This window comes from Acomys minous (assembly GCF_964271855.1).
Source record: "Acomys minous genome assembly, chromosome: 4".
NCBI lineage: Eukaryota > Metazoa > Chordata > Mammalia > Rodentia > Muridae > Acomys > Acomys minous.
In genome coordinates, this window is record NC_140486.1 from 97,018,416 (window position 1) to 97,044,873 (window position 26,458).

The following is a 26,458-nucleotide window of genomic DNA, read 5'->3' on the forward strand; positions in this document are numbered from 1 at the left end:
GTAGGGCAAATACCTTCAAGCATGACTTCTCACCCCTAAACTCTTTCTATAACATGGGTTGTGCCAAGTTTTTCCTTGAAAATGGTTTTCTTTCCATGATGTCCCCCTGGGAGTCATAATGATTTAGACTTATAGGGAGAAAGTACAACCAATGCAGGCTTGAAATCAAGTGTTCATGGTTCTGCTACACCAGGTGGGAATTTACTAAACCAAATGAGATTCTAATTCAATTATTTATCAATGTGGGGAAACACTGGATTACCTCACCTGGAAACATAAGGAATATTAAAAGTCAATGTTTGGGCCTGGTGAAATGGCTCAGTGGGTAAAAGTGCTTTCTACCAAACCTGAGGGCACGAGTTCAACTCCTGGAACCCACATGGTGGAGGGAGGAAACGGATTCCTGCAAATGATCTCCTATGAACATTCTAGACAAGGGTGTTTCCCTGTCAACTTTTCTCTTCTTAGCCAGGCTCAGTCAAGTCTTTCTACTCTCTACTGTGACCTCTATGTAGGGGGATACTCCTTGTGAGAACCATGGCTAACTGTTAAAACGAGCAGAAACTCTGTCCTCGCTCCAAAGTTTTTCTGATTCCTTCACTTCCTAACACGGAGCCTCCATGTTCTGTGAGCAATTCTTCTGGGCTCTGCGAAGGAGGCTGCCTGAATCTCAAACTCCCATCTCATCTCCTCCTAGCCCTCCCACCTCAAATGCTATGCTTTTTCCATGTTAAATCTTGGTGAGCTTCTGCATAAAAATATGAATACTTTTGATTGATAGGAATCCTCTCTTGTCATGTGGTGTATCCTATGTGTGCACCCTGAAAAATTTACATCAAGTTTCACATTTTAATTATGCAATTTAAATCACAGTTGGGTAAGATCTTGAGATGTATTAAAGACCTATATAATACCATTCAAAATACTAGACGTTCAGCTATATTGCTGGTTGCTACATTTTTCTCTTCCCCTTTTATACAAGAAAGACCCAGGCTTTGAATTAGTTGATGAAAAAATTGCTTTCCAACAGAATTTTTAGAACATAGGTGATTACTATTGTGTGGTACAGTGCATAATAGCATATAATACAGGTACCAGAAGAAGTAATTAACTATTTTCCTGGCAAAATCTTTCCTTTTGTTTGAAGCCTATTATGGGCATCGATTCTAACTGAGGTTAGTGTGGTGTGTCACACTCTGAAAGAGGTGAGAAAACTGGCTCTACTCATATGAACTTCTGTTGACTTCATGGGACTATCCAGGACTATCTTGTGATACCTTTGGGGGAGTCGAATGACCATTTCACATGGCTCACCTAAGACCATTGGAAAACACAGATGTTTGCATTACGATTCCTAACAGTAGCAAAATTACAGTCATGAAGGAGGAACAAAAATAACTTTATGGTTAGGGGTCAGTACAACATGAGGAACTGTATTAAAGGGTTGAAGAGTTAGGAAGATTGAGGACCACTGATCTAGGACCTATACTTACACTGATCATAGACATACAGAAATACATATACATATGCATACATATACATATATACTTCATATGTATGTATGTAGTTGGCCTCAAAATTAGGACGTGTGTCACATGTGTGAATGTTGGTATGTGGGGTTGTCGAAGGGCCAGAAAGAATTTCTGGAAGGCTGTGATATGATGGCGCAAGGGCAATGAATAGAGCAATAAAGAACATTTACCATTCATAACCATCCCTGTTCATGGTCATCACCAGCTTCACTAGAGCTGATGCAAGACTATGTAGGGTCAATACAGCCCCTTTCCTGACCCCTGACATTTCACTCCCCTTTCACCCCAATGTATTACAGAAGACAGAGGGCTCTTGCCTGTATCTGCCCTGTCAGTAAGGGTCCTTTAATCTGTTTTAGCATGAAAAATTCATTAAGAATGTACTATTATTTCATCAGTGAAATCCTCAAATTTTAAATTAAATCCATAGGTCTGGTTTAGCAACCGCCGTGCAAGATGGAGGAAGCAAGCTGGGGCCAATCAACTGATGGCTTTCAACCATCTCATTCCGGGGGGATTCCCTCCCACTGCCATGCCGACCCTGCCAACATACCAGCTGTCGGAGACCTCTTACCAGCCCACATCTATTCCACAAGGTATCTAGGAAGAGAAAGACGGTGACGAAAATGTAACTCCCAGTTGCTTTCCCCTTGGTTGTTTTACAGTGCATTCTGTCTGTGATGCTGCCACTGATGCTGTTGCTGTGCCAATCTCATGGCGGCATCAGCTTTACCCCTACATATCTTGTGTGGCTCAGAAATACTTTATGCTATATTTAAAGATCTTTAGATAAATGGTGCTGTGATGTAACACCATTTCAGTGATTTAAAACAATGCAACATTCCCAAAGAAACCTGGGCTTTTTCTCCCCTGGTTGCAATCGCTGGAGGTTCTGGAGCAGTAATTAGGTGCAATAGTAATTCAGGGAGGGTAAGCTTTGCTAAAGTCATCATTTGCTAAGACAAGAGGGAAGTGGGATAATGATAAATTGTAAGGCTATCATTTTCGGGTTTGTGAAAGGCAGTGTCTCTAATGGTTGGAACTCTGGTGCCCTGTTCAGGCGTTAGTGCTTTCAGAGTACAGTGGATGAGAGATTCGGTACCTGCAGTGACTACATTGCGTTCACTAACCAGATTGGCTCGTTAGTATTGCCAGTGTGGTTTCTGTGCTCATTTTCTATGTGAGTGTGCCTTGGAGTGTATGTGCTTATAGACAAGCCAAGATAGACATAACTGTATTTATTGTGTGATTTTTACACATGCGTGGTTGGACACGCAGTTGGAAGTTCACACGGTATCTGACCAGTGGTAACTATGAATGGGAACGTTTGCATTGAACCTGCCCTGCTGGTCTCCCAGAGAACATCATGGTTGCTCATCTTCTTCGTTTCAGCCGTGTCAGATCCCAGCAGCACCGTTCACAGACCTCAACCACTTCCGCCCAGCACTGTTCACCAAAGCACTATTCCTTCGAATGCTGACAGCAGTCCTGCCTACTGCCTCCCCAGCACCAGGCATGGATTTTCAAGCTATACAGACAGCTTTGTGCCTCCGTCGGGGCCCTCCAACCCCATGAACCCCGCCATTGGCAATGGCCTTTCACCTCAGGTCAGTCCCGTGCTTCTAGACAGATGATTTGCCGTTACCAGAACCAAATAGTAAATTCCCCGAGGCAGCAGTGTAATGAATTGCCAAATGTAAACCATAATGTATTCTTTATACAAGCCACATGATTTCAGTTTTCGAGTTTCCTTTCTCTCTTCCTTTTATACTGGAGGCATCAAAACTTGTAGCTTGGACTTAGGATTCAAGTGACTTCTAACGCAATCATGGAGTTTCTGTGTTTATGCTTAGTTGTCAAGGCATTTGTCTTGTGTCTTTTCTTGTCCCTAGCTCTGAGCCTTTCTTGAAAACCTTACAAACCTGTTGGGGTTCCTTTTCTTTTCTTTTCTTTTCTTTTTTTTTGTCAAACAATCAAAATTTCGAATGTTTCAAATAGTATTTGGTCAGCCAGCTGACTGAATTTTGAGTAAAAGTTCTCGTCAGAAAACACCAAAGACCTAACAGAAGAATTGGAGAGGAAGCAGATGAGTTGTGTAGAGAGAGAAGCAAAGAGGGAGGGGGAGGGGCGGAAAGAGAAAGAGGGGAGTGGAAGAGTAGAAGACAGAGGGGGTGGAGGGGAGGGAGAGGAACAGAGGGAGGGGACAGAGGGAAGGGAGAGGGGGAGGCAGAAAGAGAAAGGGAGGCATGGAGAGTAGAAGGGGGGAGGAGAGAAATGGAGGGACAGGGAGAGAAAGAGGGAGGGGGAGAGAGAGAGAGAGAGAGAGAGAGAGAGAGAGGGAGGGAGAGAGAAAGGGAGAGGGAGAGAGAGAGAGAGAGAGTCCCAGCTGAAAGAAGAACTTGCAGTGAATGAGTTATAGGCACACAAATGAGGAGAATTGCTAGTCTTTGGGACTATATAAATATTTGGACGTTTGTAATTGTTTTTCTAATTTGCATTGGACTATGAGCTTTTCTTGGGAGATTGCAGTAATAAATTGCCCTGATAATTGCATGTCAGAGGGATGGTTAAATTTCCTACATGTGGCATCTGTCTGAACTTGACATTATTAGCAGTTGTTTAAATACAGATAGCTTGATTTTATTAGAGAGCTCTTGGCCCAGGTGGTGGAGGAGAGCCACCCACTAAATTTGGAGAAATGTCACAAAGGGATTGCAATCTATAATTGCAATCTTGGATCTCTTTGGGGCCGAGAGTGAGAGTTTTAACAGCTTTATCTTTTCTCTACCTCTTTTTTTTCCTCTTGGTGGTGAGAAAAACATAGAGAAGCTCCGAATGACACAAATGAAAAGTGAAAAGACAATTATACCCAATTACACACTAATCGTGGGCTATCACCGCTGCCTAAGCACCGAGAGGGTATTCTAATAGGCAGAAAATGAGATTTTAATGGCACAAAGGGTGGCCAAAATAACGACTCATATATCTTTGCCTTCTCTGGCTTTTTTAACTTGTGGTGTGCTTCTTCGGAGAGGAGCTCTCGGGCTCTGTGCAATGGTGATAACTCCGAGCAGCTGAGAAGTTCAAAGCCACAGGAGTTGAAAAGACTGGCTGGCAAAGGCAATGAAATAAACATTTCCGCCTCAAGGCAAAAGTTCATAAATCCTTTTTTGTAACAGTAAATGTAATTAAGTTTTATAGATTCCTATAGCACATCCTGGGCTTAAGGGAAAAAAAAAAGCAAGAGGTGGCTTTAAACCTCAGCAGGGCAATAACAACATGAAAACAATGGAAGCCTTCCTACAGGACGATTAGCTCCTTTGATTTCCAAGTACTGGCATTTGGGGATGCGATTTTACATGACAATGACAGACTTACTTAAGCAGCCAGCTTTCTAACACTCAAGAGTCTCATATAGAAACTTCTTCCAGAGTTTACAAGCAGCATAGAAAGGCTCTGCAAGTTTTAACATCAGTCACACGGAGGCCAGAGAACAGGCTTTCTTCTTCTTCTTTTTTAAAGTTTTATGTGCATTAGTGTTTTTGCCTGCATGGGTAAGGATGCCAGATTCTAGAGTCGCATCCCTCGCGAGCTGCCACATGGGTGCTGGGAATTGAACCCAGGTCCTCCGGAAAAGCAGCCTGTGTTCTTACTACCTGAGCCATCTTCAGTTGTAATGAAATGACAGGACCGCCAATTCTGCACATGAAGTGGCTAGTTTCTTGTATGCAACAGTCAAGGAGTAATGCTATAGAAGTATTACAGAACTGGCCATATTAGAAATTGATCTTCTGGCCATTAATACTCACCCTCAAGAAAATTGTCAGTGACTTCAGAGTTGGTGGTAGGGTGGAGTCATTCCATAGCTAGCAATGGAAAAAAAATGCCACAGGCGATTTCCTCTGCATTTCTTTATTTCTTTTTTAATTTAATTATATATATTATTAATTTATTCATATTACATCTCAGTTGGTATCCCATCCCTTGTATCCTCCCATTCCTCCCTCCCTCCCATTTCCCCTTACTCCTCTTTCCTTTGACTGTGACTGAGGGGGACCTCATCCCCCTGTATATGCTCATAGACTGTCAAGTCTCTTCTTGGTAGCCTGCTATTCTTCCTTTGAGTGCCATCAGGCCTCTCCATCCAGGAGACACGGTCAAATATGGGGCACCAGAGTTCATGTGAAAGTCAGTCCCCACTCTCCACTCAACCGTCGAGAATGTCCTGTCCATTGGCTAGATCTGCGTAGGGGTTCGAAGTTTACTGCATGTATTGTCCTTGGCTGGTGCCACAGTTTGAGCAGGATCCCTGGGCCCAGATCCACCTGTCATAATGTTCTTCTTGTAAGTTTCTAGGACCCTCTGGATCCTTCTATTTCCCCATTCTCCCATGCTTCTCTCATCTAGAGTCCCAATAGGATGTCCTTCCCTCTGTCGCACTTTCCTGGTTGCATTTCTTTATTTTATCTTACATATTAGATCAGTTCCACACTTACATTCACGAATAACTAGTGCATTCCGTGGTTCTACTGTAGACCACCACATAGGTTTCCATGCCATCATAGTTTTTACAGTGTTCCCGTGAATCAGAAAAGAGAATAGACTCCCTCAGGCAGCTTTGAGGACAAGACAGGGAGTCGATTCTGCAGTATCCAAACATTTTTTTATAAAGTAACAGAGGAGAAAACTGAGACTAGATCCAAGATTTCTGCAACCCCTGGGATCGATTGCTTCTTTTCAATGCCTCTATTGAGATAAAAGATGCCTGGAGTGGTTTGGTTGTCTGGCTTCACTAGAAATTAGCATAAGGAAAGTTATGACAAACCCAATTTTATTTTCTTTCGAGATAGACTTTCCCTGTGTAGCCTTGGCTTTCCCAGACTTGCTTTGTAGATCAGAGATCCACCTGCCTCTGCATCCCTGAGGGAGCAAAGGCATGTGCCACCACACCCGGCTGACAAACCCACTTCTAATGACTTGGGTTACCTGTTAGGTGAAGAGACAGTAAAAATCAAGTGGTGGTCCTGTAGTTTCTACTTTACAGAGATCCCATTATTGTCACATTGGTTGGATCATGTGACCCTAAAAAGCAGAGCTGGTATGATTGTCACTTGCTTTTCTTCTTTCTCCACCTCTGTCTTGCTATCTGTGGAGCAGACAATTCAATGGCAGGACCAGAGACTGTATTCCACCATCAGTGTAAAGGGGCTAGAATTAGAATCCAGGATTCTTGGCTGTTGCCTTGGAGTCTAGCCTATTATTTAGTAGAAAGGAAACACACTTGAAAACAAAGCAGAGACAGGAGTTTTAGTCACATTTGAAAATATTAGCAGAGACTAGTTTTCTAAGTTGTGTTGTGTGTGTGTGTGTGTGTGTTGTGTGTGTGTGTGTGTGTGTGTGTGTGTGTGTGTGTGTGTGTGTGTGTGTTTTCTTTCCAGTGTTGGGGGTTGAATTTAGTTTTTGGTTTTAGATTTACTCATTTTATTTTGTGTGTATAAGTGATTTGCCTGCACGGATGTGTGTGCGCCATATGAATTCCTTGTGTCTACAGAGATCAGAAGAGGGTGTTGAATCCTCTGGAACTAGAGCAACAGACACGTGGGAGTCACCATGTGGATGCTGGAAACGGAACCCAGGTCCTCTGCAAGACCAATCAGTGTTCAAAGCTCCTGAGCCTTTTCTCCAGCCCCTGAGTTTAGGTTTTTAGCTTAGGTTAACTTAGAATTTTTTGATAAGCCTGACCGATTCTCATTCATTTTTTAAATTTCTACCAGTAATAAAAATATTCCACATAGACTGTATAGAAGTTTTTCCAGGACAACCACTAGTGACATTTTTTATACATTCATTCTGGCTTATTTTTATTTATTTTTTTTCTTCTTGTTAAGCTTTTCTGAAAATTGAGATAGATGGTAGCCAATAGATTTTTCCATCTGATAGGATTAAAAAAATTCTGTGGCCAGTTCATTGTAGCTGTCTTTGGTGGGGTCTATTGTGCATATTTAAGATATTTGTGTATTTTATTTGACATTTTCTCAAGTATCACCGATGTTGATATTTTGTTGACTGGTCAAACTAACATGGGAACCAATGTGTAATGGGATTTTCTAGTGTTTTGTTTGTTTGTTTCTTTTCTTCCTTGACACAAGGTCTCACTCTATACCAGGTGGACCTGGGACTTGTAACAATTTTTCTACCCCAGTGTCCCAATGCTGGGTTTACAGGCCTGAGCCACTGTGATTGGCCAATTTCTAGCTTTTTGATAAAGAAATAGTAGGCACATCATTTTCCAAATGGTCCCCACCCTCTTCTCCATCCACCTTTCCCTTGTTACTTTTCTGTGACCATGAGTCACACATTTCTGTTGCTGGTCTCTGCCAAGGGAAGCACCATGTGGTAAGATGTTTTCATAATGGGCCTTGAACTGCTTGTCCTGAGAGCCTGGTCAAATGACTTTGCAAATGGAGGGCTGGCCTCCCATTTGCTGGCAAAGGCTGGATCTGTCAGGAGACTTGAGGTGAGAGTCTGAAAGATGGACAGGGGCAGGGCAGGTTAAAACCTTGATCTTTTCTATTTTCCAAATAGCTGTCTGACATATTTAACCTTTCTAGGAAGCAGGGCTCAGAATGAGGCTCCAGTACTCCCTGAGAAGACCACCCAACTCATTTTAGTGAAATCTTTCTCTGGTAGCAGTAATCTTTTTTTGAAAGGTCATATTCTCTTGTTGCGAGGACAATACAGGCATTCCCCCAATCTCTCTCTCTCTCTCTCTCTCTCTCTCTCTCTCTCTCTCTCTCTCTCTCTCTCTCCCTCCCTCCCTCTTTCCCTCCCTCCCTCCCTTCTCCCCCCTTCTCTCTCTCTCACACACACACACACAGATAATTTTTATCCCTTATCACTCCCAGACACTGTTTTCAGTTTCTCACTACATATGTGGGACAGACAGAGGACACCAACTTGGAAATTGGACTGCAAGGAAATATTACCACACGCTTAAGACATAAGGCTCATTAACATGTGGCCCATGCTCTTTTAATTAACTCTCCTTTGCATGAAATGCTACCCCCAGTGCTTCCCCACCCCCAAAACACACATAGACAATACCCCCAACACGGGCAATTAGATTAACAAACTTTTATAATTTCATGCCCCACCCCCACCCACTTCTATAAACTTTGCAGTATTTGTCGACAGCTTCCAACAAGCTCTTGAGTGAAACATACTATCAGTGGGTTACAAGGGATCTGGGGAAATTCTCTATTCTTCTGTCATATATGAAAATAGGCCAACTTGGCAGCATTTAGGGTTCATCAACAATTGCAAATGATTCTTCAAATGTATTGGGTTTGGTAAAACCGAAAACACATTTTTGCCAAGTACTTTTTCTCCTTAATTTTTCAAACTGTGTATTTTAGGGAACATTTGATCCATATGGTTTTGATTCATTTACTCTTATATCATTTTTTTTCCTACGGAGCCATTTGATATGCAAGAGGCTTTCTTACACTTAGTTTAAAGCCCTCTCCTTCTTAAAAGGAGGAAGTCCTCTTTGCAACCTCAGAGGCTATAAATTTTGAGACCCCTTCAATCCAGCAACACTTAAAACGACATTTGGTATAAATCTGGGTCATTATGAGCACATTTTATGTTTGGAGCACATGGGCAGAGTTTCTTTCTGCCTTATGAGTGAAACCAATGACAAAATAAGAAAATAAGCTTAAATTACAAAAGAAAAGGGTCTTGTTTTAGAGAGCATTTAACTGTTATTAACAGATATCTGAGGTCAGAGCTACGCACAGAATCTGTCTTTCAGATTTTGTCCAGGTCTTGGGTAAGATGTAATCGAATAACCCGTACACCTGTCCTGTTTCATGGCTAATCTACCAAGGGGAAAAATTCTCATAAAGATTTGTGTGCCAGCTTGAAAACGCTCGGGACTCAGCGCCTCCGGAAGAAAGAGTCAGTCTGGGGATCTCATCAGATTTGTTGATCATCCGTCTAAGTCTGGTTGAACCGTCACACACTTGTAGTGTTGAGATCCCCAGGCCTGAAACGTAACCAGGGAGAACTAACGAGACGGTGATTGACGGTGCGGGATTGACTTCTGTTCTTGGTCACATTTCACAAAAGAAAGCCTTTACCTCAAATTCCCATCCAGTTGCTTTTTAAAGAATAATATTAAAATTGAGATTATTAGTGTGTAATGTATGTAAATTGCATATTTGGTGTCAGCTACGCTTATTAGGCAGTTTCCCCGTTTCATGCATATATGTATTAGACTGTCGTGGTCCCATTTCAAATTAGATTTCAATCGCTCAGTATAGTTTCCTTTGACAAACATTTGTCTATGCTGAAAGTAATTAGGGAGAAGCTGCTAAGTGTTAATATATATACATTAAAGTCAAGACTGCTTTGGATTTTCCTTTTGACCATAGCGTTAAGCATGGTCTCACCTTCTTTACTGGCAAAGGCAGGACAATGGTGGCTTGTCCATTGAGATATAAGGAAAATTTTGCTATAGATGAGTTTATTATATGGATGGATTTTGGCTACTAAAAATAAGCAATGGGTGCTTTTCTGTTTCATCTGTTTTAATGAAAATCTTTACTATCATGTATGGAAAAACTTTGCCCTATTCACACCCCCCTTTGTGCTGTTTCTTCAAGCAAACACAGTAAGGATTGATCTGTTGGTATAGCCAGCTCTCACTTCAAGAGAGCTGTTTTTGTTGCGGTTGTTTTGTTTGCTTATTTGTTTTTTTTTTTTCTTGGACATTTTGGGTGCACATTCAGAAGCTATGCGAGGCTAATATTACTGATAAGCCATTTCATTGGCACATTTGATGTGCACATTGCTGAGCCAGTCCTGGGCCCTTAGCTTACCTTCAATGGCCTCTCAGAGGCAGACAAGCAGGTGGTCAGCCACACCAACCCAGTTCCCAGAGGCGCCACTTCCTCCCTCCCACACTCTCCAGAAATTCATCTGTGGAAGAAAAAGGAGTGATTTTGATTAAAGAGATTTGTTGGGTGTCAAACAAAGCTGGGATGGAGACACGTTCCGTTCAAAGGCGGCTGCTCTCCAAAGCCTCTGCACCTTTCTGGTTCTTCTCTAAGGTGGGCCACAGGCTCATTCCCAGGGTTTGAAAAGCCCCATATGTTTATGAAGACTCAAGGCTGTTTATGATCATAAATGAGCCCCTTTCAGCTACACCAGAAGAGCTCTGGGCCATTTGTGTGTTTTCAGCCACCCATATTCTGCTGGGGGGACGATAGGGGGGCTTCTGCTCCACAGTGAATAGACTGCTGCTCATTCCTTTGTTAAATCCATAGAGGCTGTCACTGACTTGACGCCTTGAGTTTTGCTTTACAGACTGCGGTCCCTACCCTTCAAAGCACGAGGAGCACCTTGGCTTAGGTCAACTCTAGTTGTGGCCTTTTTGGCTTATTTATAATGGGACTGTTGTGAAAGTAACAAGGACTTGGCCCAATCCTCCTTTTCATAGACAGAGAAGACACAGCAGCTACTGACAGCCTCAGGAATCCTGACCCTGAAGAGGGAGCCACAGACACACCTTTTCTGGCGAATTTATCGTTGTGTGTGTGCGCTGAGTGGGTTTGAATCACAATTCTGTCTGCTCTGTCCTTCTGTGCACTAGACAAACTAGACAGTGGCCTGTGGTCTTTTAGGCTCATTTGGATTCCTCTAGCCACTGAAGAGGAAAAGAAAAATTGACTGCGATTGCTTAGTTTATAACTAGGCTACTAGAATAAAAAGCTTGTTGCTGTAGTCAGCAGTGTACAGAAAAGCCCTGCTATGTGCTCATGCATAGCCTATGGACTGAATCCACCCTTTATATGCAGCTGGAATGCAATGCAAAGCTTTTAATTTATTACTGCATTTGCAAAATGGCAATATCTAGGGAAATCTGAATACTTGCATATTTATTCAATTAGGGGCTCAATGTATGCTTTGTGTTGCAAACATAGAAGACTTGATTCAGTCATTAGTTGTGTACTGTTTTTTGTTTTTGTGTTTTTTCCCCCCTCCTCTGAAGAATCTGTCTGGGTTTCATCAGAGGTGTATATTTTTCAGTGTATAGTGCAATATTTAAAAATTGCTATTGGCATTAAGCTTGAGGTTGTTAAAGTGGAGTCTCTGAGATTAGCTACGCCAATAGCCCTGTGTCCAGTGGAAGAGGTAGCTAGCGAGTTGGGAGACCTTTTGAGTTGGCGCCACTGGAAAAACATGTTTTTCTTTATGAAGCACTGTGTGGTCCTTCAGTGCATATAGACAATACGTGGTGTTCAGATCAGGGTAATTGGTTTTCCACCACCTTGACATATCTTTTTTTTTGAATTGGGAACATCTGGCTTTGAAATACTCAGGTTTTTTTTTTTTTTTTTGACAACTGTAATTAGAACCTTCTGTTACTTTTTATATCAAACTGGACCCGTGGACCCATAATCTACCCTCTCTGCAGCGCCCTGTCCCCCTGCCTTTCTCCCATACCTTCCTTGACTTCCTCCTCCTCCTCCTCCTCCTTTTACTTTTTAGATGCATTTTAAGCTTCCACTTGCAGGTTAGAACATGGGGGAATCTGGGCTTCTTTCACTTACTATATGAGCTTGTGCAGTTTGGAGACGGGCAGATGGCTCACTTGACAAAGTGCTTGCTGTACAAGCATGCAGACCTGAGTTCTGATACCCAGCAGCTATGTTAAAAGCTGGACACTACAGCATATGCCTGTAGTTCCAACACTGGAGTTATGGAGGCTCCGGGGAAATCACTGAGACTTGGAGGCCATCCGTCCAGTCTAGTTGAATCTGTGAGCTTCATGTTCCATGAGAGACCATGTCCCGAAAATAAGGTGGAGAGTGACTGAGAAAATCATCCTTTGACCTCTAGATGTATGAGAATACACAGGTACCCACATACCCATGTATTTCTGCATTCATATGTGTACACACACACACACACACACACACACACACACACACACACACACACACAGTGTGCTTTGCAGAATCACACATTTCTAGGTAGATTCAATTTCTAGATTGAAGGGAATATTTTGCTGTGAGACTCCCTGCAGTCAATCCGTAGTGCTAAACCACCAGAGGTGAGTGTCATTTAAGGAGCTAACGCTTCATTTTCTTTCTCTCACAAAATATTCGTGCCTCCGAAGCAGCTTCCTTGTATTTTTAAAAGTTGTAGTTAATATAGAGAAACCCTGTCTCGAAAAACCAATAAATAAATGAGTAAATAAATAAATAAAGTTGTAGTTAATCTATTATAACTTGTTCTGAGATACATACAAGGCCCCTGTTGAGCTGATGCCCCTGCCTGTGTGCCTCTGTAGGAAAACGCCCTGCTCAGGGTCAACACTTCTCTGATGTTTAGGCAGGATTTCTTGTTTGAGCCTCTGTGGATGTCACATGACTATATTTGTAATACCTTGTTGAATATCAACATTTAAAGGAACATTTCTGAGGAGTGAGGATAGCCCAGGTGGAAACCCAATTCATGGTCCACGTATAGTTAAGAGAGCTCACGCTTGCTCAGGTGAATATGTGTTTGGTTAATGCCAGGGATGTCCTCCACCTCCACACAATCTCAGTCCTCGCTATAAGAACTTGGGGGTGGGCAGGGGGGCATGACTAATTTTAAAGAAAAGGCTACAAACTCTTTACTAATATTTAGTTAGGGCAGAGAAAGGGCAAAGGGAAGAAAGGGGTCCTTTTGAGTCACTTGGCTGCAGTTTGGGTACAATTCTCTCCTCTAAACAGGAGCCCCCCCAGGTCAAAACCACTAGATCTCAAGCTGTCCTTCATCTTGTCTGAGATCCCGGTGGAGGGGCACGTTTTAGGGAGAAGGGGGTGTGCCACGTCCCATTTCCTATTCTTGTTAAAGTGGAGTTAAACTCATTGCAGGGAGGCAGGGCGGTGTTTCTAGTTTATTGGAAGCTATTTGTGAGTCTCAGGTTGAGCTGTGTATGCAGTTAGGGTTTCGTGAGGTGAAGCCCTACGTGGGTAGATGCTTATCAGGGTGGATGTGCTCTGTGTTTCTTTAAGTGCACATTTAGTTTATGGGAAATTAGAGAGAGACATTCCCGACTGCCATCTCATTAAAGTGCCAGAGGGTGCCGAAGCATAGAAGTTTTCCTTTCTATAGTTAGAATTCTAAGTCCCAAAGGGTCAATTAGCATTTAGCAAACGTATCCTCAAGCAGTCACGGACCAAAGCTGGTGTATGTTTGATTTCCTCCAGTCATATTCTCAGACAGGTTGCTGAAGTGGCTGTGGGGTTGAGTGCATACTCTTTAGAGGGCTACTGTGATTGTGAGAAAGTCCCTGAAAGGAGAAGCGCTAACAGCAGGTAATGCTATTCCTTGTGGAAAGACTCTGTGGTAAGTGATGAATGAGGGAGTCTGACCCACATCTGTTTTGCATTAGAATGGAACATTGCCCTGACATCCTCAGGAACATTTGTCAAGATTCCCTGGACAGAGCTTCTGTAAATTACATGCTGCGAATGTGTCAGGGTCAGATAAGAGGATATCGTTAACTTCCCAAGTTTACTCAGGGCTCTGTAAGTCCACTGTTAAATGCTATGGGCCAACAATTTTTCCTTGAGCTATTTTGTTATAATTTTCATTCATAGAAGGAAAAAAAAACGTGTGCCTTATCCCCAAATATTGAAGTGTTCCTTTCTCATAAATCATATTAATTATAGACATGGTCCCAAAGCATATTAAATGCAGGCATGCGTAAATGAATTAAAACATATGAGAATTTTATTATGTCCATGGTAGGTCCAACATAGTTCAGTGTCTGTTGTGTTTAACAAGCAGACTTTCTCATCTATGCAGGCTGAGCATTATTTATTTATTTTTTTCATGATAGGTAGACATTGGCATGAGAGTTCATCATTGGCTAGAAGTAAACTAGATACACACATATGCACATATATGTGTGTATGTGTACCTATTGCAAGCGGTTTCTACACCAATTGCCAATTGGTTGATTTCTATTTCATTCATTAGTCCTTAGAGACCTGTGCTTGGCTGAGGATGTAGCTCAGTAGTTGAGCGCTTGCCTACCATGTAAGAGGCTCTAGGTTTGATTCCTAGCCCCACCCCCCAAAACTCAAAAAACGAAACAATAACAAAACAATGAGAATAATAAGAAAACCGCTAAGAAGTGCCTGGCTGTGAACTTCATCATGTAGTTCTACCAAGAATCAGGTACTGGAAAGAACTGAGAAACTGGAGGTGATTTCTGTGAAAAGTCTCCGGACAGAAGTAGAGTTTAATCACGGCAGATCCTACGGCACAGCACAGGAGTCACTCATGTCTGGCTCTCACTCTCTTTTCTACCCAGCGTTAAACACTGCTACCTGTGACCTGTGAGATAAGGATTAAACATTTTGGAACAACGCTTTCCTGGCTAGGCAGATGACACGCTCCTCTCTCTAGTTACTTAGAAGTCCTCCTGGCCCTTTGCGTTAATTCTCAGAGTGGGTGAGAAGGTCACCACACAGACCCTGAGAGAAACTCCCGCCTTTAGGCAACTTCCCTCTTTCTTACAGCTTTCAAACAGACAGGACCCCAAATCTAATTATTTAGATGCTAATCAATTGCAGAATAATTCTGACGGCATTTGAATCTGAGACACATGCGTCATTTAAAATTGAAGCTTTGCAGCCTCAAAGGTATACTTGCTAAGACTTAGCCAATCACGGACTCCTGGACTGCTTGGGATGGCAAAAGGCATATTCAATAGATATTTCATTTTTTTATTTGATTTTGGAGATAAATTACACCTGAAAGAAATGTGTTGCCAGTAGAGTTTTGGAGCAGAGGTTGAAAGGCTTAACAATAGCAACGGATCAACCCAGGTGGATCATATACAACTAATTTGCTGAACCTTTTTCTTTTTTTTTTAAATTAACTAAATGTGTGTTGTTAAATGCTAAATCAGAAGAACATCTGATTACTTGCGAGCAAGAAGGAGAATAAAGACAGGAACACGGATTCCTCCTAAGGCAAAAAGAAGCGCCTATGCACACCCCCCTAATTTGCTTAGTCATTTTAGATTTCTGATAAGCTCCCAGCACTTTTTGAGGCAGGGATGCCGGCGAAGCCATAATGTTTGTGCCAAGACAAATATTTTCCAGACACATCGGTTTAAATGTAAATCTTAATTTGGCCCATGGTTTTTTTTTTTAATCTTTTATATTTAATCTTACAATAGGGAAATTAATTCAAGAGAAATGCGGCCTGAAACAGTTGTAAAGAGTTGGTCTCTTCTGAACCATGTAATCTCCCAATCAGGATGTAAACAACCTATTCAGGGTCCTGAAACTTGAGAACAGGCTGAAAGAGATCTTCAGAAAATGTCTCTAATAAAGCCGGCACTGGGAGAGTGGGCAGAAGCAGTGTAAGCGCAGAACTTCCAGGTTTTGTATCCGGTTTTAAAGGTCACCTGTAAAGCGAGTTGGAGGTAGCGCCTGGGCAACACTGTAGGGGCCGTTCAGAAACGTGCTTACTAGAGTGTTTTGTTCAGATAGCCTGATTAAGCGTTTTACATAACTGGATGTCAAAATAAAGAATCACGGGACAGTGGGATGACTCAGGGAGTAAAGGGGTGTGCCACGAAAACTGACGACGACAGGAATCCCATCCCCAGCATGGGCATGTTGGAAGGATAGGACCGGCTCATGCAAGTTGTCCTCTGGCCTTCATAGTCACGGTGTGGCACACCCCCATCACCCCATCCCGTCCACATGCATGGTCTTGCATGCACGTGTGCACGGACACAAATGTCAACCCACATACCAGCAAACAGTCAAAGAGACTCTCATCTTTCCCTACTAGGATAGAACCTTTATTTAAGGAAGCCACTTTCCCCCCCCTTGTTAATCTCCTTCACTTACCTGTCATTTCCTAAAAATGTGGTCAGCATCTGGGAGGCAGAATCGAGTAGGTAGCTTTGAAATTGGTTTCTTTGAAATTGTTTTTGAAAGCAAAGCAATTGTGCTTTCCCATACACTCAAATTAAAAAAAAAAAAAAAAGAGAGAGTCAGACTTGTAGTAGACATAGATTATTAATGGAATAGCAGAGGGGTGCAAGGATTCATTTTTACAACAAATGAAGATTTTATTTCAGGCTTCGAACAACCAATGGCTATAGGAAAAGCATGGGAGACCTGCTGGCAATGTTCTTAGACAGAGACGAGGCATGCATGGCATTCCATGACCATATCGAGGGAGGGCTAAGAGATTTATTTACTGAGCTCTTGTGCATAAAAAGAAGTTTCTATAGTTCCGCTTGAACCACTTGAAGCATAAAACAGCTTTGAAAGAAACATACATAAAAGAGTAATGGACCCCTTCCTCAGAGATTTGAGCCTTTGAATCATGTCAAGGGAAAGTAATACCATTTCTATTGATACGTTCACTGCCCTCCCCCCCCCTCACAACAGAGTGCTTTTTAAATTTTTAAATGACAGGTTATGAAAGTGGAGACTGTCTCAAGTTTTTGCAGTATGAATTATCAAGACAAATAATGATAATTATTCATTAGTCTTTTTCCCCTTTCTTTTCTCCCACCCTTCCCCCTCTTTCTCTTCTTTTGAGATTGGGTTTCTCTAGATCAGGCCAGCCATAATCTTGCAGTCTTCCTGCCTCAGCCTCCTGAGATCTAGGGTTTTAGGCATGTGTTACCAGTCCTAGTTTTCCAGTCCTTAGGATGTGAGGGTCGTCTGTGTCACAAGGCTACCTGCTTGGGCTGCATCAGGGAGTGAAAGGGACTAAGGACAACTGGTTTCAAGTTCCTTTTCTTCCTTCACACCAGTCACCAGGCTGTGGAGCTAAGGGCATTCCTAGGGCAAAAGCAGTTATTTAAGTCCTTGCTTGTATAAGACAAGATTTCACTATGTTGCTTTGGCTGGCTCGAAATTCATGTTGACTAGACTTCCTAGTCTGAACTCAGTGATCTGCTTGTCTCTGCCTCCAGAATACTGGGACTAAGAGTGTTCACCACCTCACCCTGCAAATACTTTACAGACTTAAAGGCAGTCTATCCATTGCCCTATAATACAACTGTGACTTTTCTATTTCCAATAGCTAATTCAAGTTTTTTAAAAAATTAATCATTTATTTTTATTTTAGATGCATTGATGTTTGCCTGCATGTGTCTGTGTGAAAGTGTTGGAACCCCTAGAGCTGTAGTTACAGACAGCTGTGAACTGGCATGTGGGTGCTGGGAATTGAACCTGGGTCTCTTGGAAGAACAGTCAGTGTTCTTAACCACTGCCCAAGTTCATAAAGTGAAATTTTGTTCTAATTTTTTCCCTAACACAAATGCTGCAAAAAGTTGAAGCATGAACAGGGCCATACACTGCTGTTTTTGTTCATCGAAAGGGCTGTTTCCAGTTGCTTAAGATTCTGGACAGGTGTGGTGGCACACACCTTTAGTCCTAGCACTTAGGAAGTAGAGGCGGGTGGATCTCTGTGAGTTTGAGACCAGCCTGTTCTACATAGTGAGTTCCAGGACAGTCAGGGCTATATGGAGAGATTTTATCTCAAACAAACAAACAAACAAACAAAAACAAAACAAACAAACAAACAAACAAACAAAAAACAACCCAAAACTCTGCCATTTTGTTTACTCCCCCTTGAAAAAAATTATTACTGTTTCCTTGAAAGTTATGCAATAAGAAATGTGTGGATGTTGTGGCAGGAGATTTTTTAAAAGTTTGTCACAAAATATACATCCTTAGCTCATGGAAGATCATGTATGTTTTTGAATGAATTCTGCCCCAAGTTCCTTAGCTCTTGAATTGTGACCATACCTATAGATCCTGTCACTCTCTTTAAATCACATACGGTGAGCTGAGTTTTAAATAAGTATCTTTCTGAAGGACACCATTCATTTAACATTTAATTCCTTTTCACCTGATACCACTGGATATTTTATTTTTCGGGACTGATAGAATCAAAATCGTCTTTCTTAAATGCTTGTTTAACTGAACACAGTTTATTTACAGCACATACAACCTTCCCCCATTTTCTATCATTCCCCTCCTTCATAAGAAAAATCAAATTTCCCCCATTTTTGTTTGTCCTGTCTGTTCTTTTCATCACTGCCAGCTCAAGATGTGCATCCTGAGTTGAAAGGAGTGCTCTTGTTTGGTAATCGAGTAAGGCTACTCTCTCTTTCTGTGAGACATATCTCACACATCCCAGGTTGGTCTCAAACTCACTGTGTAACTGAGATCAGCCTTAAACTCCAGATTCTCCCGCCTCTGCCCCCTATGTGCTGGGATGACAGGCTTGTGCCCACTACACCTAGCTGCAAATTCTATTTTAGAGACTTTAAAAATAGACGCTCCTAATTTGGATTGAAATAAAGTGTTTTGTTTTGTTTTGTTTTGTTTTGCAAATTAGTGTAGCAATAAAGTTGATGAATTTCCCGAGTACATACTGTAAAATTGTCTATACAAGCTCGAAGGAGGAAAGGGGTTGGGGGTGAGAGGAGAAGGAGGAGGAAGAGGATGAGGAGGAGGAGGAGGAGGAGGAGGAGGAGGAGGAGGAGGAAGAGGAGGAACCCTGGACGGAGAAAGAAGGCATCCAGGAAATAAATACAGTCTTAGTTTCATTCAATATTTTCAACTGAGAAAATCAACTTATAAACAGTGTTGGGCATGATCCTACTAGAGGCCATATTTGAGAGCAGTGGTTCTCAACAAGTGGGCCATGACCCCTTTGTGGTTGAATGATTCTTTCACACGAGTCACATATCAGATAGTCTGAATACAAGATATTTACATTATGATAACAATAGCAAAATTGCAGTTATGACTATGTTATGGTTGACGATCTCTGCTCTAGTGTCTTTCTGTAGCTGCAAGCCTATTGATTTGACCTTATTTTTTAAGGTCACTTTCTTGTAACCTTCAGTAAAACTATGCCTGGCTACTGATGATTTAGTTTTAGATTAGAATGAATTTTTCCCCCCACACATTTTTTTCCACATAGCGCCAACACAGTGAGATCCCTGAGATTTGGACTTACTGTGTTTCTTGGCTATCTCTTTCCAGCCTTCTTGTGTGAGGTCCTATCAACAGCTGGACAGGAGAGTGGGGAGAGGAAGTGGCCCTTTGGATGGGGGAGAGGCAGTAAGCATGTCTCTGGGATGGTATCTTATGGCCCACTAAAAGATGGATCAGTTTAAAACCTTATTAAGATTTTGTTTCCTTCTAAGGTGGTGCAAACTTTCCCCAAAGGAAGTTATGGGATCTTGTCTTCCAGTCTGAGAAAGAGAGCTTTATGGGGGTGTGTGAGTGGCTTCCAACCCCACTGGGACAGAACTCTTAGACGTACGAGTCCGTTGCCTGAATTGCCTGCGTGTAAATCTAGCTTTGTGCTTACCGCAGAGGACTGTGGTCTCCGTTGGTTTTTATTTCCGCAGGACCATGATGAACTGCTATGCATCTGTGGGGTGTCTCACTCAAATGCCTTTTTAGTAGGACTGTGTTTTTTTTTGGGGGGGTGGGATGGGGAAGGAGGGAGGGATTCTTCATCTGCTAGATTTCTTTTGCGGTTGCTTCTTGGGGGGAAAGTCACTTTCTTTCTTGTGTGGGTATTTTCTAGCTTTGAATTAATTACCCACTGGCATTCCATGATGAAAGGGTAGGAAGGGCCAGTGAATATGAGTTTGGAAAAAGTTTTGATCTGAGAGTTTTTGTTCTGTGATTACTGTGTTTGTTAAGGTGTCTTATTCTCTGGGGTCATTTATAACCTTAAAAAATAAACCCGCGCATGTCCCTTTTAACTCTTCTATGAAAAACGTGAGTCTGAGACGGAAGGAATAGATACATGACAGAAGCACATGCTTGGAGGGTCTTCTGATTCGCTTTGGCTTTTTGAGACAGGGTCTCACATTATAGCATACGTTAGCCTCCGACGCAGGGCAATCCTTTTGCCTCAACTTTCTGCGCCCTTGGACTGCAGCCCTTAGGCAGCCTGCCTGCCTGCTTGGAGAGTCTTTGGCCATTTGCTTGTCACTACTAGCTTCCCAGCAGTAGGGAGGGGTAGGACGGCAGCAGGTGCCTCCTCTCTCACCTCTCTCGTGCCTCACAAATCAAAGTGGCAAAGTGAGATGACAGGGTGGACCCAATGAGGGAAGCCCAGGGGACACTGGCGAGGGGGCTGATCTTTAGCTGCTGACTGATGGGCCAAAGAGAAGCTGTTTTGAGCTGGAACATGGCGGAAAAAAAAGACATGGAGGTCTCAGGATACTTAGATTTATTTCTCTTTTCATTTTCGCAGTGCTGGGGTGGCGGTGGTTGAACTCAGGGATTTCTTCATATCATATATATCATATCATATCATATAACTTTGCCACAGTTATAGCTCTAGCTCCAGCTTCTAATACATACACACATACATATATGTACACACACATATACACATGTACACATACACATATATGTATGGACATACATATGTGTATACATACACACTCACATATATGCAAGTGAGTTTTTAACTGCATCGTTGGAGATGTTAACTGTATGATAGAGTACTTGCTCAGCATGTATAATCTCTAAGTCTGATCCCCAGAAACATACACACCTACATATGCACAAGCACATACACACATGCACACTTGCACACACACATATAATCACTTAGGTGTCCAGATGTACTATATTAGACGTTTTCTTCGTCTATAGACTGATAGAACTTCTCTCTGTCTCCTTCTCTCTGTCACTTCTTTACTTTTCTTTGAAATTCCAGTCTGATGTTATCATAGCGGACATGGTGTAATCTCTCCTTCTCTGTCTTCCTCCTCTGCTTCCTTCTTTTCCTTCTCCCTCCCCTTTCCTTTGGCTGAAACTGCAGTCAGATGTTATCACTGGGTGAGGTCATGGGGCTGCCACTTTGAATCGGGGTCAAATCCTTCAGAACAAACTCCTCAACAGACTTCTACAGACATAAAAGTTGGCCTTTCAAGATGTCGCGCTGGTTCTGGGATGCCATCTGTTCCTGCCTCCGCTTTTAACTTCTTCCACTCTGCCTGTTATTGCAGGTAATGGGACTTCTGACCAACCACGGTGGGGTACCACACCAGCCTCAGACCGACTATGCTCTCTCCCCTCTCACTGGGGGCCTGGAACCCACGACCACAGTGTCTGCCAGCTGCAGTCAGAGACTGGAACATATGAAGAATGTGGACAGTCTGCCCACATCTCAGCCCTATTGTCCTCCCACCTATAGCACCACGGGCTACAGTATGGACCCTGTTACAGGCTACCAGTATGGGCAGTATGGACAAAGTAAGCCTTGGACGTTCTAGGGGGTGGTTCCTCCTGGAAGGGAGAGAGATCACCTCTTGTCTGAGAAAGGGGAACCGGAAGCATGATTAAGCCTTTCATCCCAGTATCAGTTCTGTGGCAAGGCCAGCTGATTGCTACAGCACAGGCTTCCTTGTGTAATTATTTCCTTAACTGATGTCAATAACATCTTGCAGTTATTAATTGCTGGGACGTAAAACCGGATCGTCAGTAGGTAAAACACAGAGGTTGGCCAAAAATGCAATAACCTCTGGCATTAGAAACACATGTTCTTAATGAGGTCAGCGCCAGGATCATATGGGGATAAGCCCGGGACACAGAGTTGTGTCAAACTTGTCTCAGGAATAAAAATATTAGTCTCGATCCTTTGATATCGTGGTATTAGGTATGACATTGTCAGCCTGTAGCTGATCTTGCCCCTGACTGTGAATTGTCCCAGCATGACCTAAAAAGCTGCGTGTGTTTCCTTACAGGTGCCTTTCATTATCTCAAGCCAGATATTGCGTAAGTGAACTGTCTACTTGGAGCTAAACTGGCCCTGTTTCCAGCCTCCACAGACTAGACATGAAGAATCTTCTCAGAAAAAAAAACAAAACAAAAACAAACAAACAAACAAAAAGCAAAAAGCAAAAAACAAAAACAAAACAAATAAAAAAATCAGCCTTTGAGGGAGGTGGAGACAAAAGAAAGTGATTTTCTTTCTCCAGTAGTTGTTTTCAGATTCTTTGAACATACTGGACAGGAAGCAGGGGAGGCAAGGAAGACCCAGAGAGATAAAATGCACCATTTTAAGGCAGTGACGTAAACTGGCTACACATCAAATGTCCCCCTAACTCTGTTGTCAATCAAGAAGCTAAAACATTCCATTTGTGTGTGTGTGTGTGTGTGTGTGTGTGTGTGTGTGTGTGAGAGAGAGAGAGAGAGAGAGAGAGAGAGAGTGTGTGTGTGTGTGTGTGTGTGTGTGTGAGAGAGAGAGAGAGAGAGAGAGAGAGAGAGAGAGAGAGAGAGAGAGAGAGAGAAGATTGATATTCATGGATTGCTTTGAGGATGCAGAATGTTCCCATATATTATAGTTGAATTCTTGAAAAGTAACAGGTTTGATTTCCAAGGCTGACCAAGTTTATGACATTCACACTGCTTATGTAATGAATTGGAAATGGAGGAATCCTTGACTTTGACACACTGGAAACTGATATGAAAATCAACACCACCATTTTATAGGGTGCCAGACTAGATGTGAAGAATCTCCCCAATAAATTATTATCCATGCCTTTATTTGTAACCTAGTTGTCAACCCATGTCCCAGACGTGTCTGGTAAAAGGATGTGGGATAAGGAGAAAAAGAGTGTTTTCTGCTGTGGGGATAGCTGGATGGCATTTACTTCCCAAGTCACAGTGATTTGGAAGCCAGTCTGGGTGGGGGAAAGGGCATGGTGGAGAAGACGTTGACACCCACAACATATCTGCTTCTCAGCGTGCAATACTGTGTACCTCACAGATGCTTTGGCAATGGCCAAGGTGATAGAAATGAAACCAGAACTATATTTTTGCAGGTGTTCTTATTTTTGCAGCCCATAACTCATCATGGTAGAATGCAGTGGTGTTTGCTCTTTGCCAAACAATCCACGCCCTGCTTGCTCCTTTTTTACTCGGAGACCATGTCTGAGCATCATGCTTTCTACAGTGAACGTAGTTTACATTCGTCTCTTTCCTATGAAAGGCAGGGCAAAGAGCAGAAATGTCCACGTGGCTCTCATGTACGTCTAAACTATACAATGACACCCAATATGAAAGGATGATAGGGGACAAAGGTTTACATACATTTATTTGGTGACATTTAGGATGTCAATAAATCTGTGTTTTGAAATGTTAGGAGGAAGGAGGAGGTGGGAGGTGCTCTTATTTATTTCTTTCTATCCTTGGAACCATGAATGAGGTAGGCACAAATACATTCCCTTTAGAATTAAGAACAATGAAGTAGTGCGTTAGTGGGACTAGACATAGAACTGAGTTATTTTATACGTTGGGCATGGGTGATGGAACAGGAGACATAGTATCTTTGTGTTGAAGCCTCAACCAACAATGATATGTTGTAAAAATGTCTTTCATGTAAAAAGTGCAGTAAATATTTACTATTTATAATGAATAAACAGTTAATGAAAATGTGTCCAACATTGATTTTTTTGGGGAGGGGGACTGGTGACTATAGAATGAATGAAGAAGGGGGCTAAGAGGAACACCATGGGACATTTCTTCTGCTGGTCTCTTGTACATGGGACTGTGACATGGACAAAGGTGTTACATAGAAACACAAGACTCTGGCTTAAACATACTCCACAGGGCTGAGTTTACAATATCTGGCATGTGGAATCTAGAAAAGGATCTCAGCCCCATCTATCTACCATTTTTTTGGTTCTCTCAGGGATGTCAAATCTCTTTAGTATAATTTATAAGTATGGTCCTGGTGCACCAGCCTCTAAAATTTCTCTGCCTTGAAAATTGTATTTTTAAAGACTTTTGGTTTTAGCAACTCATTTTGGCCTTGGAAGGAAATAGGACTGCCTGTTTCTTGCATTTGTTTTCCTCTCCTCCCTCAGTCTTTTCCTCCTCTTCCTCTTTCCTACTGCTTCCTGCACTTAACTTTGTGAGAGTCTAGATGGACCACACATCGGACTAGACACTGGTATTGTGACAGCACAAAGAGATGAGGCAGGGGAGGGGGAAAAGGGGGGAGAGGGCAGGGCTGAATGTGTTGTTTCATTACATCATGACGGTTGTTATTAGGAGGTAATTAATCACAGTACCTACTGAAGCTCTTGCAATCACTTATTCCTCCCAATGTCTCATGTGACGTCATAATTCCTCTCAATGTCTCATGTGACATCATTTCAACTACGCCACAGCCATCTACAGCTGGAAATTGCTGTATTGGCTAGAATTGCTGTAGAGTATTCTGGAACTTTGTTGTAGAGAATTCTGTTAATCAACTGACCCAAAGCATGTCAGATCTTAAGATTTGACATATGGTAGGTAAAAGTTTCCTAAATTTAAAAATGTCTATTCTCTTTTCAGCTTCTGCTTGCCCTTCCCATCCACCATATTGCTCTTCTCCTATCTTTTCAAAAATAAATAAATACATACATAAATACATAAATAAAGCAGTTAGTTGTAGGAAAGGAAGATAATTTTCCCAGAATGCCTAACATTTGTCAGTCCTCACAGAATTCCTGTGAGGTGGGTGTCATTAACCCTACTTTATAGATGAGTGGACACAGGCCCTGAGTTGGGCCAATACTACATGCAGGAGGGACCAGCAGATACAGAGCTCAGCATCTACCAGACATGGCAGTAGAAGCGGCAGAGCTGTGTTCTCCAAAAGCTGCTTCAGATATCCATGTCACTAGGCCGACCTACTCCTGTGCCAAACCCAATGAAAACAGCCATTTGAGACGGAATTCATTCTCAGTGCACACGAGATGTGCCGCCAGACCTCAGACTTCACAATGGAAGTCCAGTCTGCCCAGGGCCTTCTCCCGCCTGCCTCTTGACCTCAGGCCCTGGCACGTGCGGCTCAGCTCTCTTCCTGATATATTTCTTCATGTCTTTCTCTTATTTCTGGGTGTCTTCGAAGCTATTGCTCTGCTCGAAGCTTTCTTGTTCAAAGTTTTATGAATCTTCTTCCCCTGAAATTTTTCTTCTTCTAAGCAATCTCCAGGAAAGCCTGGCCTGGGATCCCTACTCTCGTCTTTTGGGACAAGCCACACTGAGGACTCTGAACCCTTGACGTGTAACTAAGTTTGTCCCAGCTTCTTCATGAAGTTCCCTTCTTGATCTTATCGCCATGAAAGGCTAAAAGTGAAAAATACAAAGCAGAATTAAAGACTGTCCAATTGTGGCCATCCTGTGGTCAGCTTGCTGAGAGTTGCTCCCATGCAGTTTCACTGGGAATAGGCATCGCATTCTGGCATCCAGAAATATGATAATGGGCAGAGCCACTGGTTTATGGTGATGAGTTCAGACATGGAGGAGAGGATGCACCAGTGAATGAGTGACTTGTGTGGGTAAGGCATGGAAGAATCTGTTCTCACATTGTGTCAGTTAGAGTTAAAATTAGCACACAGGACCAGAACCAGGGTCTCTATTAGAAGGAAATGGATTCTAGGGATAAAGAATTGGGCCTCACTTATCCCGAGTGAGTATTTTTGGTTTAAACACTTCATAGTTAAATAAAACTAGTATCAAACAAGGAAAATCACTAGTGTTAAGAGGCAGGCTTTTTGGTAGACCCTGGGTATGGACAAGCACTGACACACCTAAAGGTTAGTGTTGGATTGATGCATAATGGAGATGCAAGAGATAGTGTTTCTATGGGGTTTCTCACACTACAACAGTGGCCTAAGGCACATTTACCTTTCTGTAGAGCCCTCTCCATTTTGTTGAGCACCTCATCCCAGGGAGCTTAGCACCGAGTCTCACCCATAATAGGTACCCCAAGCCTACCAGTTAATGAATGAACACATAATGAAGTGTGACTCTCCTATTCTGTCTGCACTTGATCTCTAGACA

General features: G+C 42.4%; 1 protein-coding gene across 3 annotated transcripts in view; it reads left to right on the top strand.

The window, feature by feature from the left end:
* The window catches only part of PAX3 (paired box 3), a 99,175-nt gene extending 75,146 nt beyond the window's left edge, over positions 1-24,029 (top strand). For all 3 annotated transcript variants that reach the window (XM_084779667.1, XM_084779669.1, XM_084779668.1), the window contains 4 exons: positions 1,963-2,128; positions 2,925-3,139; positions 21,628-21,874; positions 22,366-24,029. In XM_084779667.1, the coding sequence (XP_084635793.1) occupies positions 1,963-2,128; positions 2,925-3,139; positions 21,628-21,874; positions 22,366-22,400 (663 nt within the window). In that variant the 3' untranslated portion in view covers positions 22,401-24,029. The remainder of the gene's footprint in view (positions 1-1,962; positions 2,129-2,924; positions 3,140-21,627; positions 21,875-22,365) is intronic.
* Positions 24,030-26,458: the final 2,429 nt, after the last annotated feature.